The 14,143-nt window shown below is 33.2% G+C and overlaps 2 protein-coding genes and 1 long non-coding RNA gene across 3 annotated transcripts; 1 reads left to right on the plus strand and 2 right to left on the minus strand.

The window, feature by feature from the left end:
* Window positions 1-1,427: 1,427 nt before the first annotated feature.
* Window positions 1,428-3,154, minus strand: LOC132254844 (uncharacterized). The gene is made up of 3 exons (XR_009467228.1): window positions 3,072-3,154; window positions 2,398-2,862; window positions 1,428-2,308 (listed from the first exon to the last, which is right to left on the minus strand). It is a non-coding gene; the product is annotated as an uncharacterized LOC132254844 (long non-coding RNA).
* Window positions 2,484-3,162, plus strand: LOC100258187 (WUSCHEL-related homeobox 7). The gene is made up of 2 exons (XM_059741412.1): window positions 2,484-2,811; window positions 2,960-3,162. Exons 1-2 carry the CDS (start codon window positions 2,484-2,486, stop codon window positions 3,160-3,162), a joined length of 531 nt encoding a protein of 176 aa, XP_059597395.1.
* Window positions 3,163-6,214: 3,052 nt separating this feature from the next.
* On the minus strand, window positions 6,215-13,964 carry LOC100249540 (eukaryotic translation initiation factor 3 subunit F). The gene is made up of 6 exons (XM_002279311.5): window positions 13,559-13,964; window positions 10,390-10,469; window positions 8,686-8,915; window positions 7,159-7,280; window positions 6,960-7,073; window positions 6,215-6,614 (listed from the first exon to the last, which is right to left on the minus strand). The coding sequence occupies exons 1-6, from the start codon at window positions 13,778-13,780 to the stop codon at window positions 6,525-6,527; spliced, it is 858 nt and encodes a 285-aa protein (XP_002279347.1). The 5' UTR covers window positions 13,781-13,964; the 3' UTR covers window positions 6,215-6,524.
* Window positions 13,965-14,143: the final 179 nt, after the last annotated feature.

Consider the following 14,143-nt stretch of genomic DNA (forward strand, 5'->3'; position numbering starts at 1 on the left):
TATATATATATATATGAAGGGAAAGGGTAGCCAATTTGAACTCTATTATCTTGAAATTTTGCCACCAATCCAACGTCTTACACAAAGGAGATGTAATAATTTCGCTAATATTTATGCATACTTAAAGGGTATAGCCTAAGAGCATTAGTTTGATATAAGGTTATAAGTCAATGTAAAAGATTAAGTTCTTAAGCACTAATGGGCTCGTCTATGTGAGTGTGGTAGAGATTCAAACTAACAACTTCCCTAAAATCAAGGCTCTTGTATCATACTATCTTATAAATTTAATATCAAAAATTAAGTTATAAAGTAATAATAGATCAACAATAATATTGTTGATGTAGCTCCCCTACTAAAGCACCAACACAGACATTTCAAGCTATAGTCAATGCCTATGCACTTAATTACCATCCTGGGCACTGACAAGGAAGTGCATGCATTCATAGTACTTCATGCAAATGTAACTAGTTTTTTGGTCATGAAATTAACAAAAAGTCTATAATCATTCATGGGCGCTAGCTTTATCTTACTTTCTCCATTTATCGTTTCCCTATGGTTGGAGATTGATGTGCATCACTGTGTCAGTGGATGAAGATCATCACGACTCACACTCTTGATCAGTTTATGTTGTAAGTTGAGTGCTGCTGCATGGCATCAAAAAAGTAGTAAAATATAATGGTGGAATATATATCTCTAATCTTTCTTTTTTTAAACTTTTAATTTAGACAGCTTATATAAAGGCTTATGATCACCTGAAAATATATTAACGACTGTTGTGATAGTGATACATAATACATATAAGCCACTACTAGGGAGAGGTTAAAAGAATTCTTGTTCAACATTAACATAGATTTTGTTTGTATGTTAGTTTTCTTCTTTTTTTCCTTTTTTTCTTCTCAGCTAGAGTGAATGCAAAAATTATATTATTTACACTTTGAATTGTCTTTCACACTTCAAATTTTTAGATGAAAGCTTAAAATTTTTTTACTTATTTTTATGTTTGAATAAAATATTTAAAAATAAGATTTAATTTTAAAATAAATTAATTTTTATACCTTTTTGAAATAGTTTTCAATTTTTAGCTTTAACTGAAAATTGAAATATTTAAGCCAAAATCATAGATGTTAAAAAGTTTCATTAAATATTAAAATAAAATTCTTGCATAATTCAAAATAGAATTTGTATTAAAAACAATACTTTCTTCACTTTTACGTTCACAACATTTTCTTAACTTCTACATTAAATTCTTTTAAATGATAAGTTATTTGAACAAAATTATTAAAACAAGTATAAAAACTCTTGCAGAACTTAAAAAAAAATATCTTTCGGCTCAAAAATAGAATCAAATAGTAAGGACCAAAAAAAAAAGTAATAAAAGTTTTAGATAATTACAACTTATGATTTATCATCGCACTAAACATGAATTTGAAAGTTATTGTACATGAAATTAACTCTCAATTTATCTTGTCTCATGTCAGAAGTTGCATTGTTTCTCATGGTTGCCAATCTCTCAAGAGGTTTAAAACTGCTAAATACCAAGACTGGTCAAATTAGAGGATCAAACATGAAAACAGTTTACTTATCTATGATCAAAATAGGAATGAAAATCTGTCATTTTCAAGTTCATTAAATAAACCAAAAGATGAAGCCACCATGAATAAACAAAGGATAAATATCTATATGCATAGAACTGGTAGAGACAAGAGGCACAATACATAAGAAAAGCCAAATTGCTTACCTTTTAGTTGGTCATGAGTTGTCTCTCCCAAATCTCAGTTTTATGGCTTCATTGTCTTCTGATTTTTTGTCCTACATCGTTAAAAGAAGGTTTAACCCTACATCTTTTGTCTGCAATCGTGTGTCAGTAGTTTCGATCACAACCGTCCAGCTAAGATCAGACAATACTAACTTTGACTTTCCACTCACATCAATCTTCTTCCCCAATCATCCATTCAATTTGAACAAATGATCTTTAGCAGACATCTACTAGTTTATAGACAAAGCTTGGATGTACTCATATGTCCTCAAGTCATTTACTGGCAGCAAGTGCCACATCCGGATGCCGACTCAAACCTAGAGAATATTTATATAATGAAATTGGAATAAATAATTGAAAATGTGTGAAGCTTACCTCTTGTCTGCGCGCCGACCGAAACGTTGAACAGTGGCAGCTTTTGCGCATGTCTCCGCTCTCTCACAAAAAACCAGGCAAAAACAAAGCGATCGAATCCTCACAGTTCCATCTCACATTCCCTAAAATCAAAGCACCACTGGTATAAACAAAAGCCCGATTCTGCTCTTCTTCGATCTGCGATTCAATAAATAAATAAATAAAAACAACAAAAGATAATTACAACATTGAAGAAAATTTGAAATAAACTATTCATGAATCTGTACTATATATTATGCACACGAACTAGTATCTTTTGAGTTCAGAGGCTCAGAATCAAAAGTTGAGACTTGAGAGTTGAAGAAGATCGAATATGGACGAGGCTATGTCAGGCTTTGTTATTAAAGCTGGTGGAGGTGGCTGCGGCAATGGCGGTGGTGGAACCAAGTGTGGGCGTTGGAATCCGACTACTGAACAGGTTAAAGTTCTGACTGATCTGTTCAGGTCTGGACTCCGAACGCCGAGCACTGACCAGATTCAGAAGATCTCATCCCAGCTGAGCTTTTACGGCAAGATCGAGAGCAAAAACGTCTTTTACTGGTTCCAGAACCACAAAGCCAGGGAAAGGCAGAAGCGCCGCAGAGTCTCCGTTGATGAAAGCGACGCCGTTCGTCCAGATGACAAGATCTCATTTATAAAGCGTGCGTTGGCACCAAGCCTTTCCGGTTGGTTCTCAGGAATCTCAACTTTATCTGAGAAGAAAGACGAAAAACAAAACAAAATCCTTCAACACAGTTGAAAACTACTCGCTATATTTAATAGTTTCGATTTCTTTTCTTTTCTTTTCAGATTTTGCAGAGCCAAATCAGGCTTCGGAGCCTGAGAGAGTGATCGAGACCCTGCAACTCTTCCCTTTGAACTCCTTTCACGAATCGGAAACGGAGAAGATGAGATTGCTTACAAGCGAATGCAAGGAAACGGCGTCGTTCACATACACGATCGAGACGGAAATGGATCATCCGCCATTGGATCTGCGTTTAAGCTTCTTGTAAACAAATTAAGCTTGGAATCCGAAAAATGTGGAGAGATCATTGCTATGATTCGAACAATTTAGGTTTTAAAATGAGGAAAGAAATGATAGAAATTCAAAAATTAACATTCTGAATGGTTTTTGCTTTAAATATTAAAAAACGGTAGGACATTCTCCTCTGCATGCTCGTAAAACGTAGTTTTTTTCTTCTGTGTTTACTCTGCTGGATATTGGTTTTGTGAATTGCTTTGGAAATTTGAATTCGCTCTCACACAGTTATTTTAAATGGTAGAAGAAATGGGTCATACCTTGGGTCTGCTTCCATCTTTGAATTTCATGTCCTCAATAACATTATTATTATTATTATTATTTTTTCCTTCTGTGTTGTGAGAATTTAGGGTGAGGACTGAGGAGTGACACTGAAGGTTGCAGCTTTTGATTTTTCTAGAAAAATCTTTTTTAAGCTATAAAAAATTGGCTCAAGCTGCTGAAAGAATCAACTTACCTAATTTATTTGAAAATTACTTTCAAAATTTAAAATATTAAAATGTTTTAATATTTGATTTTTTTTTATATTTTCTGAGAGTCATTATCTTAAGGTCAATTTCAAAGTATTTGATATTCACCACTTTAATTTTTCTTTAACTCCTAATAAAAATTACATTTTCAAAGAAAGTATTTTTAAACCAAAGAATAAAATTTCTTTTTGAATTTTATTATTTCATTTGTGGCACAAATAATGAATATATATATATATATATATATATATATATATATATATATTAAAAGATTTAATATACTTCACTTCATCAATCTGTGCTTTGCACATTACCTTTAATTTTAAATCGAATAAATTACTTTTCAAACTTCTTAAATATTAAAACTATCTTTTAATACATGATGGTAGATTTATAATTTATATCACCAAAACAAATCTATTTTTTCCTTTTCCTTTGTTCTCTTGTCCGATATCTTAAATTCTCGAATATTCACACATTCAAAACCCTAAAATCCTGAAACTAGAGCTTTGTAAAGAAAAAATGCAATTGAAAGATTAATGGATCTTCCTCTTCATTGTTATTATGATAACTAGGCTCATATTTGGGGACTAAAGTGTATTAAACCCTTTATTAAATTGAAACTTTTCTTTACATGTTATTCGTTTAAATCCAATAATATGTCAACCTTATCATTCTACACAACTCAATATCACTCAAAACAAGTGAGCAAGAGAGACGGTTGATGTGTACCTAGGGGTGTGTTTGGTACGCCCGCAAAACATGGAAGGAAATAAAAATTGGAATGGAAGTCAATGATAGTACGTACCCATGTGCAAGAAACCGGATTCCAAAATCTAAATGGCAAGTTTAAGGTTAAGTGATGTTTGGGAAATATTTTGAAATATATATATATTTGACTATCAATCATTTCCAAAATTGATTTTTGATATTTTTTCTAAACAGATGCTATTTTCCAAAACCATATATTAATTATTTTCAGGTTTTTTTATTAAGATAAACTGTTTTAAGAAATAATTGCATTAATATAGAAAATAATTGAAAATAAAATATTACCTATAAAACTTATTATTAAATATTATTTAAAAACACTTTTAAAAAATTTTTAAATGTAATTGAAAAATCACTTATAATGTTTTCTTAAGAAACATTTGATAGGTGATTTTCTTAAAAATACTTGAAAGAAAAAACTTTTACTAAAAATACTTTGAATATAAATACAATCAAACACACTTGAGCAAATTGATGAACAATAAAAAATCAAATAAAATACCTATTGTAATCATTAATTTCAAATACACTATTACCAAAAATGTCATTTTTCATTCTTACTATAATATTAGATTTTGTAGAAGCATTCTATAGAATTGAAAAGAGTGTTAAAGTCGTAATTATTATATATTTCTTTTTAAATAATACGATATAAAATGTTTCTTATATTATTATATCACAAGATTATTAGCTTTCCTTATATAAGAAAAGTTATTAGGAATATTTCATAAGGGGAAAAGGTTATAATACCAAGATGAGTTATTAAATGAGGAAGTATATATGATATGTTCCAAGGTACAATAATTGTATATATTTTTCTATCCTCTGTACTATTCTTTAGGTATAGTGAAATACTTTTTTTGTCATCTATATTGGTAGGCATAGTTACTCAAATCATGTATCTTTATATAAGATTGTTTTGTCCTAGCTTCCATTAACAAAACAGACTAGTATCAAAATTAAAGTTACTAAACCTAGAATGACAACAAAGTTTTTTTTTTTTTTTTTTTTTTTGTTGATAAGTTAAAAGTTGATGGAAGAAAATTTTCAATTCATAAAGTATCGGAATACATGTATTATCAGTTCAACTGAGGTTGTTTGACAATGTCTAATGAAGAGAAAAATTAACTTATGGAGAAATTACATAGTGTTATATTGTAGAAAAAGATATAGATGTCAAGTTATGATTGAAACCGGAAAATCTATACATACAAAATCTCTTATAAATTACTTGTATTTGAAAAAATAATTATTCATTCTCCATATGAAAGAAGAAGGTATATCCACTAAAGATAATCCTAATGAATTCGATAAAACTGATTATGAATTCTTACCATTTTTTTACTTATTGATGATCTCTAGAACTTTTAAGAAAGATTATATAGATTATTGTGAAAAATTAATATATTATTTTATTTTTCTTAGTCATTTTTTTTCTTAATTTCTTGAGTCAGATTTAAGTTATGAAATGGATTTTCCACTTATCAATGACTAATTTCAAGAAATAAAAAGTCGTCAAACAATCCGCAGACCAATTCAGCAAAATCCATTCACAAAATCAATAATTTTCCTCGATGCATATGTGCTGGGCTGGATCAAGTTCAAGTTAGGCTTTGATTTCCCCAAAAGCTATGTTTCAATGATGATCCAAGGTGGAGGATCTTCATACCCCTTCCTGCCCAAAAAACCAGTAAAGCCTTTTGGGGCATTCTCAGTCTCAGGTGGAATTTGCAGACCTACATTCAAGGCTTCAAATCACCCCAACTGCATCTTAGAGAAATCATCTAACTTAGAGCTTATCTCAATCTATTAGAGGGAAAGCAAGATTATACCTTAAACCGTACAATCATATGCACCAAAACGGGCCTTTCAAGAATCTAACTAACTACCACAAATGCAATCTCGATGTATAATATACTTGGACTGCCTACTTCTCAAAACAATTAAAAGTACTACGACCTTTTCTGGAAACAAAATCATAATATCCTCAAAGAGTCAAAAGTTGTTAAATAAATTCACTAACAGTGACAACCTCGGCAGAGAAAAAATTGATTTGACAAATGGATTCCTTCAAACAGGGAGAAGTGGATATGGGTTACGGGATTTGAGCAGCTGTGTTCAACTTTTCCGCTAAGCTCAGCTGTGTCCTTGTGATGCTTGACAAGTACAGTAGGAGTAAGTGGTCCTACAAAAAACAGGAAAAGAAAATCATTTTTACGGTGAGATAAACCATGCAAATTGTGGGTTTTCAATGATCAAACACAACAATGGACAGAAGCAACAGAACCGTGTGTATGGTGCAGCAAAAAGAATTAGCACAACTAATTGCACCAGATACAATGATTCAAGCATGTTGAAGATGATAAAAGATAAATACAATATATTACAGGTGGTTAAAGATCAAGGGATCAACCTCATTTGCAAATGGTAATTCTCTTATGATAATCTATGAAATGGGGTTCCCACAATCTAGATGATGGGAACCAGCATATACGTATATATAAAGGTTAGAAAGATTTCATTGTCTTACCTGAAGGCTGTCATTCACCAGCCTATCAAAAGCTGGAGGTGAAATTTTGGGAATAGAAGCCACTGTATCTGCTATAAATCTCCCAATGTCATTATCTGGCACAACCTGTCCTTCCTGAGAAGGGAAATGGTCATGGAATCAGATGAAAAAAAAAAAACCTGGAAAATGTGAGTAATTCGGGCACAAGTATTTGTCTCACCACTACACTGTCAACGTATTTGTACACATCATCAATCAGAGCTAGTAGCCGTTCCATTGAGGCTTCCATTCCTTCCAAATCGCTTGGGAGTTTTTCAACCATTGTTGTCTTCAGGATGTCAACTGCCATTACAAAATTTACCAATTCAAATTTCTTACCATGAACCCAAATTCAATTGATTATGGACTCAACCAACATTCTAGATGGTTTGGGATAAGTGAAAAAAGTCAGAAAGGTGTCATCCAAGAAAAAATAAACGGAAAAATGAGAATGTTGTTAAAGAGAAAATTGTTAATAATAATTTTTTTATTAACAACTATTATCCTGGAAATGACACTGAAGAAAAATAATAATAAGTTGCACTTAACCTTCAGCATACAAGACAGCTTCAATGTTCATGCCAAATAGGTAGTAACATAAGATACAAAACATGATCTAGTTAGTGATTTCCAATGTCACACCAATTTCATATACATTTAATCGACACCTTCACATTGACAAGGTTGATCATATTCAAAGTGGATGATGGATGAGTGCATTAATGAGAAAGAAGAAAATTGGGTTTGTTTAAGATTCTTTTGGATCATGAAAACTACTAGGAAAAAGGAGGAAGAAATTTCAAGTTCTCATCTGGCTGTGATGAAAAATACAAAGAAAATAAAATATAAAGTTAACTCATTTTACATTTTCCTTTCCTTTTCTTCCCCTTTCCCTCTCCGTTCCCACATCTGAACAGAGCTTAAACTTTTACATTGAACTTATTAGAAAATATTAAGATCATATGAATTTGTCCTTGGTAGGTTTTTTCACCCAGGTCTAATTAGGAGTGTTCTCTTGGGTTGTAAGACAGCCTGCTGGGAATCTTCAGAATTCATTGCTGTTAGGAGCCTCATCTAACTTGCCCTCTACTCTAATTTCTTTTATTGTTTAGGAAGTGGTTCAGCTGTTTTTAGTTTTGGTGCTCTTTGAATACATCCTATGAATATGAGATCCACCCCCTTTTTTTGTTAGGTGCTCTTTAATGAAAATTTTATTTGCCTATCAAAAAAACCACAAAGCCTTAGAATTTTTTGTCTTGGACTTATAAATTTTTTTTTTGATAGGAAACGATAAATAGATATATTGATAGAAAAAAAAAGTACAAAAGACGGATGAGGAATCCTATCTTGGACTTATAATCCATATGGTGGTATTTCATAATGCTAAATATATGGAGCATTCTGCATTTCTGTCATCCTTGCATTTGTTACACACAACCAGCCACTGTTTTCTTTACTTTTTTCTAATCTAAATCCTGGCCCTAGAACTATTTCTCTCCTTAGGCCATCAAATAAACAAATTTCGGTCCAGAAATTATGGCAGCAACTTGTTTTCTAAAATTTCGGCAAATATTAACATTTGAAATTGCCTTTAATCCTTAAAATCACCAAAAGCCCCAAAACTATGGGCCAATAGAGATTGCAGGTTTATTAGAAAGCACAACTAGGCAAAGATTTTAGTGGTCAGACAGGTTAAATGAATACATACATCCAACTCGCTCTGCTTCAACCATACGTAGATCCAGAGGAATTTCTTGAAATTGAGCAGCAAGTTGTCGTTCTCCAAGGGACAAACTAACAGAAACAAAAGCCTTTATGGTAGCCTCCCCATTCCTGAATGTTGTATCAACAGTCAAATGAATGGGGTTTTGAACCTCTCTAGAGTAGAATTCATGGATTAATGCACTACCGCCAGTGACTCCTAAACCAGTTGAATACCTGCAAACATTCAAGGACATGCAATAAGTCAATCAACACTTAAAGACAACAAAATGAATTAGAAGATACTTCCACTACAGTAAAGTAATTATCCACTAAACTAGGTAATTAAAATAATTTAAATTTCTCAAAAATAATTTTTCAAGTCCATGCAACCAATACTGTGCTAATCAATCTGGAAAAAGTCAACATTGAGTAATCATGACATAAGACAGCACTGAGATAAAATGTATAAGAAATATGACAAAGATACCATGTGCACACACACAGATTCAAATACATGTGCGTGTGTGTGTGTGTGTGTGTGATCATTTCATTTGATTTTTGATTTTTTTTTTTGAGTCATTTTGTTGGGAAAAAACAAAAGGATTACAAGTGAAGCTTGTGTAAGGTTAATAAAGGCAGTGCTTTATTTTTATAAATAAAAGAAAAGCACTACCAAGTCTTTCATTAATATTGATAGAATAATATATTCAAGGATGGTGCATTTTCCATAACTACATTTCATGTCAAAAGAGGGAGTTGATGCAAATGATACCCTAGTTCATTTCAACCAAAAGAACTTAAGAAAGAAGAGGTCCATTCACCCAGGCATGCTCTCTCCGATATTTCTCAAGAATAAGAATGGCAAACTCTTGGGAGTGTTTTTTTCTGAGTATGGGAGGCTCTATGAGAAAACACCAGAATAACAAGTTTCTTGGTATAGATTTTATTAGTACAATCAATTTTCTAAGAAGGTTCCTTTACAAATGAGATTCCAAGAAATTGAGATGACCATATATGCATGGTTTGAGAAATGGAAAACATTTTAAGCACACGTTAATGACATGTTTTTATGTCACATAGAAGAAAACTGGGATAGTAAGGAGCTGAAAGGCAGCTTATGTTAGTCATTTGCAAATTGAGACAACTCTCCAAAATTCAATGACTAGGTCAGTAATGGTCAAGTCCGTGATGAACAGGATAGTTAATGCAGTAACTTTGTATCACAGAACAAGTTCAGATACACTGCTGGTGATGCCTATGTGTATAGATCGATATGTATTGGTATCTGATGATGCCTAAACAATGCTAACCCAACGTAAAACTCACCAAAAAACTTAATGAACTACTTTGCACAGAATAATTATCATCTATTATGACTGAAAGATAACTGTCACATACTAACAGTCTTAACACCCCATCTCGTATACCCAATACCTGATAATAGTAAAAGAATGAGAACAATCAGTAGATTTTCTAATAAACGACAACACAATCAGGATGGCCACCAATCATCCTTCCAACTCTCTTCCTCTCTCAAACTGAGTATATGAAGCACTAACTTTAGAACACACCAGAAAAAACAAAAGTTGCAGAAATACATAAAACAAGTGAATTGTGCTCACATCAGAACTCTCTTACTGCATTGCCTCTGACAAGGCTTAAATAATAATAAGCAAAAAAAACCAATATTAGTAAAATGAGAAATTACCATCCGACAATGACTTCCTTTGGATTCACCTTCTGGTGGGATAATAACATATTATGATGGTAATCGATATCCAATGCAACCTGCAACCATGATGAAAAGGGGAAAAAAAGAGAATAAGACAAAATCATCTTCCCCTTGATTTTACTAAAGAAAATAACTCTTAACTCCCTCCATCTACGCCCGTGAATGAATTTTTAGATAAAATGAGGAAACAATCATCAATACGGTAAGGTATGGGTTATTGAAGAATATAACTATTGGACCATTTAAAAGAACCAATGACAAACCTCAAAAGTATAAATGTAAGTGCAAGATCATCAAATAAAAAAAGAACAAATGATAATGAATCTCCCTTTTGGTAGGTGGATAATAAGAATAACTTTTTCAAGAAAATACAACTTATTTGATGATAAAGAGCTAATACAATCCCTTGCCATTAAAAAATAATAAAAAATGTTAAATACCCAGAAGACTTGCTTTGCAAACCATTACATCAAAGTCCATTATAATGAAGCCCTATTCTAAGCTATTACAAATTTAAATTTGTTCTCACTCTGAACCCCCTTTCAATTGTCAGGAAAACCTAGGCAACAAAAGTAAAACTTTATTTCATATGCTATCTGCAAATCATAAATCAAGTTTCTAAAAGAAGCAATTCATAACTTATCTTGAACCAAAATTAAATTTTGAACTTTAGTGTCAAAACCTACTCCAAATGACTCCCTCACTTGGCTTATATAGGGGGGCAGAAAGGTTCGGGAAGACTGGAGGACCCTACATAGCTCAAGAAGTGGGTGGAAGGTCCTACAGAAGTGTGGAGAGAGTTCTACACAGCTCCAGAGAAGTACAGGAAGATCTTGGTGATGGGATAAACGCAAACAATGCACAACCAGATTTTATCCCCTCTTGTGAGAACCTAATAGGAATCAATTTAATAGAGTAACAACAATTCACCCAATGCAACAAGAATATGAACACCAACAATTTTTAGCGTGGAAAACCTTCCCAAATGTGAGAAGTAAAAACCACGGGACCCTTAGGCCACTTAAACCCTCCACTAATATAATCAATAGGTTACACAATTCTCTCTAGATGAAACTAGAGATTTACATCAGCCATATCTCAAGACAATTAGTCTTGGAAAATATAAAACAACTTGCATAAAACAATGGAGAGATCTCACCAAAACAGAGTCACTGTTCCCGGACACAAATCACCACTGTTCCAAACTCCAAATCCAATCTCCACCGTTCAAAATGAAGATCAATGAGTTAAGAACGTGCTAACCAAAAATCATCTCGATCAGACCACGGATTAATCTTGATCAAAGCTGAAGATCAGAACTGCCTGGGTGAGAAGAAATTCAACAACAAAGACGCACTGTTCACGGACTGAAACAACAACCTTTCGGAACTCCAAATCCGATCTCCACCGTTCAGATTAGAGATCAATGAGTTGAAAATCTCTCCTTCAAATTTCAGGTCGATCGGACCACACACGAAGCGGGATCGACCGTTTGATGAAATCTGGACAGTAAAGAGAAGAAAAGAAATCAGCGTTTTTCTTCTCTCTAACTTCAAAAATTCAGTGACTCTTTTTCTTTTTCTCTCTAACTTTCTCTTCCTTTTTCTTCTTACTCTCCTCCTAGAGCTTTGGGTTATTTCCTTCTTGTGGAGGAAAGCCCAAAGCCCAAACATTTAAGGCTTCTTAGGCCTTAATGTATAAAAGGGAAGAAGAAACCGTTTTCTCTTCTCCTTCTTCATCTTTGCAGCCCTAGGAGGAGAGTAAGAAGAAAAAGGAATAGAAAGTTAGAGAGAAAAAGAAAAAGAGCCACTGAATTTTTAAAGTTAGAGAGAAGAAAAACGTTGATTTCTTTTCTTCTCTTTACTGTCCAGATTTCATCAAACGGCCGATCCCGCTTCGTTTGTGGTCCGATCGACCTGAAATTTGAAGGAGAGATTTTCAACTCATTGATCTCTAATCTGAACGGTGGAGATCGGATTTAGAGTTCCGGAAGGTTGTTGTTTCAGTCCGTGAACAGTGCGTCTTTGTTGTTGAATTTCTTCTCACCCGGGCAGTTCTAATCTTCAACTTTGATAGAGATTAATCCGTGGTCTGATCGAGATGATTTTTGGTTAGCACGTTCTTAACTCATTGATCTTCATTTTGAACGGTGGAGATTGGATTTCGAGTTTGGAACAGTGGTGATTTGTGTCCGGGAACAGTGACTCTGTTTTGGTGAGATCTCTCCATTGTTTTATGCAAGTTGTTTTGTATTTGCCAAGACTAATTGTCTTGAGATATGGCTGATGTAAATCTCTAGTTTCATCTAGAGAGAATTGTGTAACCCATTGATTATATTAGTGGAGGGTTTAAGTGGCCTAAGGGTCCCGTGGTTTTTACTTCTCACATTTGGAAAGGTTTTCCACGCTAAAAATTGTTGGTGTTCATATTCTTGTTGCATTGGGTGAATTGTTGTTACTCTATAAAATTGATTTCTATTAGGTTCTCACAAGAGGGGATAAAATCTGGTTGTGCATTGTTTGTGTTTATCCCATCACTTGGAGCATTGTAGGGATTCTACAGTCTCCCATATACATACTTGTACATAGGTAGTGTCTAGGGTAATTTAGAACATTAGAGGGAAAGGCTGACTTTGCAACGTCAAGTGTCTTGACTTGAATTGTCTAAGTGCAAGTCCATGACATTAGGCCTTGAGATTCCAAAATATGCAAATTCAACTTATTTTAGCCATTAAATGGATGAAACTTAGGGGACATCCCTTTATTATGAGAGGGAACTAATAGAAACCTAGGATTCAAATTCTAGTTTTTTTTATAGACAAGATTCAAATTTTAGATTTCTTTTCTTAAACCCGGCAACCAAAGGGAGGATCAATATTTCAATTTTGATTTTCTTTCACCAATTAGAGGATGAACAAAAATCAAAAGCAACTTTAAGAATATAAGTTTGCTCAGAAAAGAAACACTAAAAAATCCAGATTTGAAAAAACTATGGCAACCATAACAAAATACAAAGGGCAAACGGATAAGAATGCGAAGCTCCTGCATTCTTCACATCGCATGAATTAAAAAAAAAAAAAAATCCAAAAACAACCTAACAAAAATTAACCCAAAAAAGCGATAATTTAGCAAAGAGAAAAACAGACCTGATCGGAGGACTCATTGTGAGGAACAGCGTAAGAATTGCGAATATCTACGGTGCCATCGGGAGAGATCGAACCGAGGAGGGTTCCGATGACTCGCTCGGCTTGGTCAGGGCGTCGAACATAGCAATCGCAGATATTGAAGATCACCAGAGGGTGAACCTTCGCTGACAAGCTCGTTGAGGATGGGAAGAACTGCAACACTGCACTCTCGCTCGACGCCATCTCTGCTCTGATGGACAGAATGGGAGACAGTGTGGAGAAGGCGCGAGGGCTAGGGTTTCTTAAGATTTGGAAACGCGATAGGAACTGAGAGTTAGAACTTAGAAACAAGGAATTTTTTTTTATAATAAATTTGGTCTTTATAGTTTTCTTTTTAGAAGCCTAAATTTATTTTGACCTCTACTTCTTCTTACGCCTACTATTTTTAACATGCTCAAATAATAATAATAATAATAATAATAATAACTAAATAAATACAAATATTATTTGCTATAAAATTTTATTTTTAAAAATTATATCTATATATATAAATGTCAAAATTTTGTTAGGATATGAAATTTTAAAAGTTTTATTTAATGGGTTATT

Source organism: Vitis vinifera, chromosome 13, assembly GCF_030704535.1.
Source record: "Vitis vinifera cultivar Pinot Noir 40024 chromosome 13, ASM3070453v1".
Classification (NCBI taxonomy): domain Eukaryota; kingdom Viridiplantae; phylum Streptophyta; class Magnoliopsida; order Vitales; family Vitaceae; genus Vitis; species Vitis vinifera.

Bases quoted from the DNA above. Each gene is read 5' to 3' on its own strand.
- LOC100249540 (XM_002279311.5), bottom strand. From the start codon at position 13,780: ATGGCGTCGAGCGAGAGTGCAGTGTTGCAGTTCTTCCCATCCTCAACG. The intron at 8,916-10,389 runs GTAATTTCTCAT...GAATGTTTGCAG, and splicing joins AAGGAAGTCATTGTCGGATG to GTATTCAACTGGTTTAGGAG. The intron at 7,074-7,158 runs GTGAGACAAATA...TTCCCTTCTCAG, and splicing joins AATACGTTGACAGTGTAGTG to GAAGGACAGGTTGTGCCAGA.
- LOC100258187 (XM_059741412.1), top strand. From the start codon at position 2,484: ATGGACGAGGCTATGTCAGGCTTTGTTATTAAAGCTGGTGGAGGTGGC. The intron at 2,812-2,959 runs GTGCGTTGGCAC...TTTTCTTTTCAG, and splicing joins CAAGATCTCATTTATAAAGC to ATTTTGCAGAGCCAAATCAG.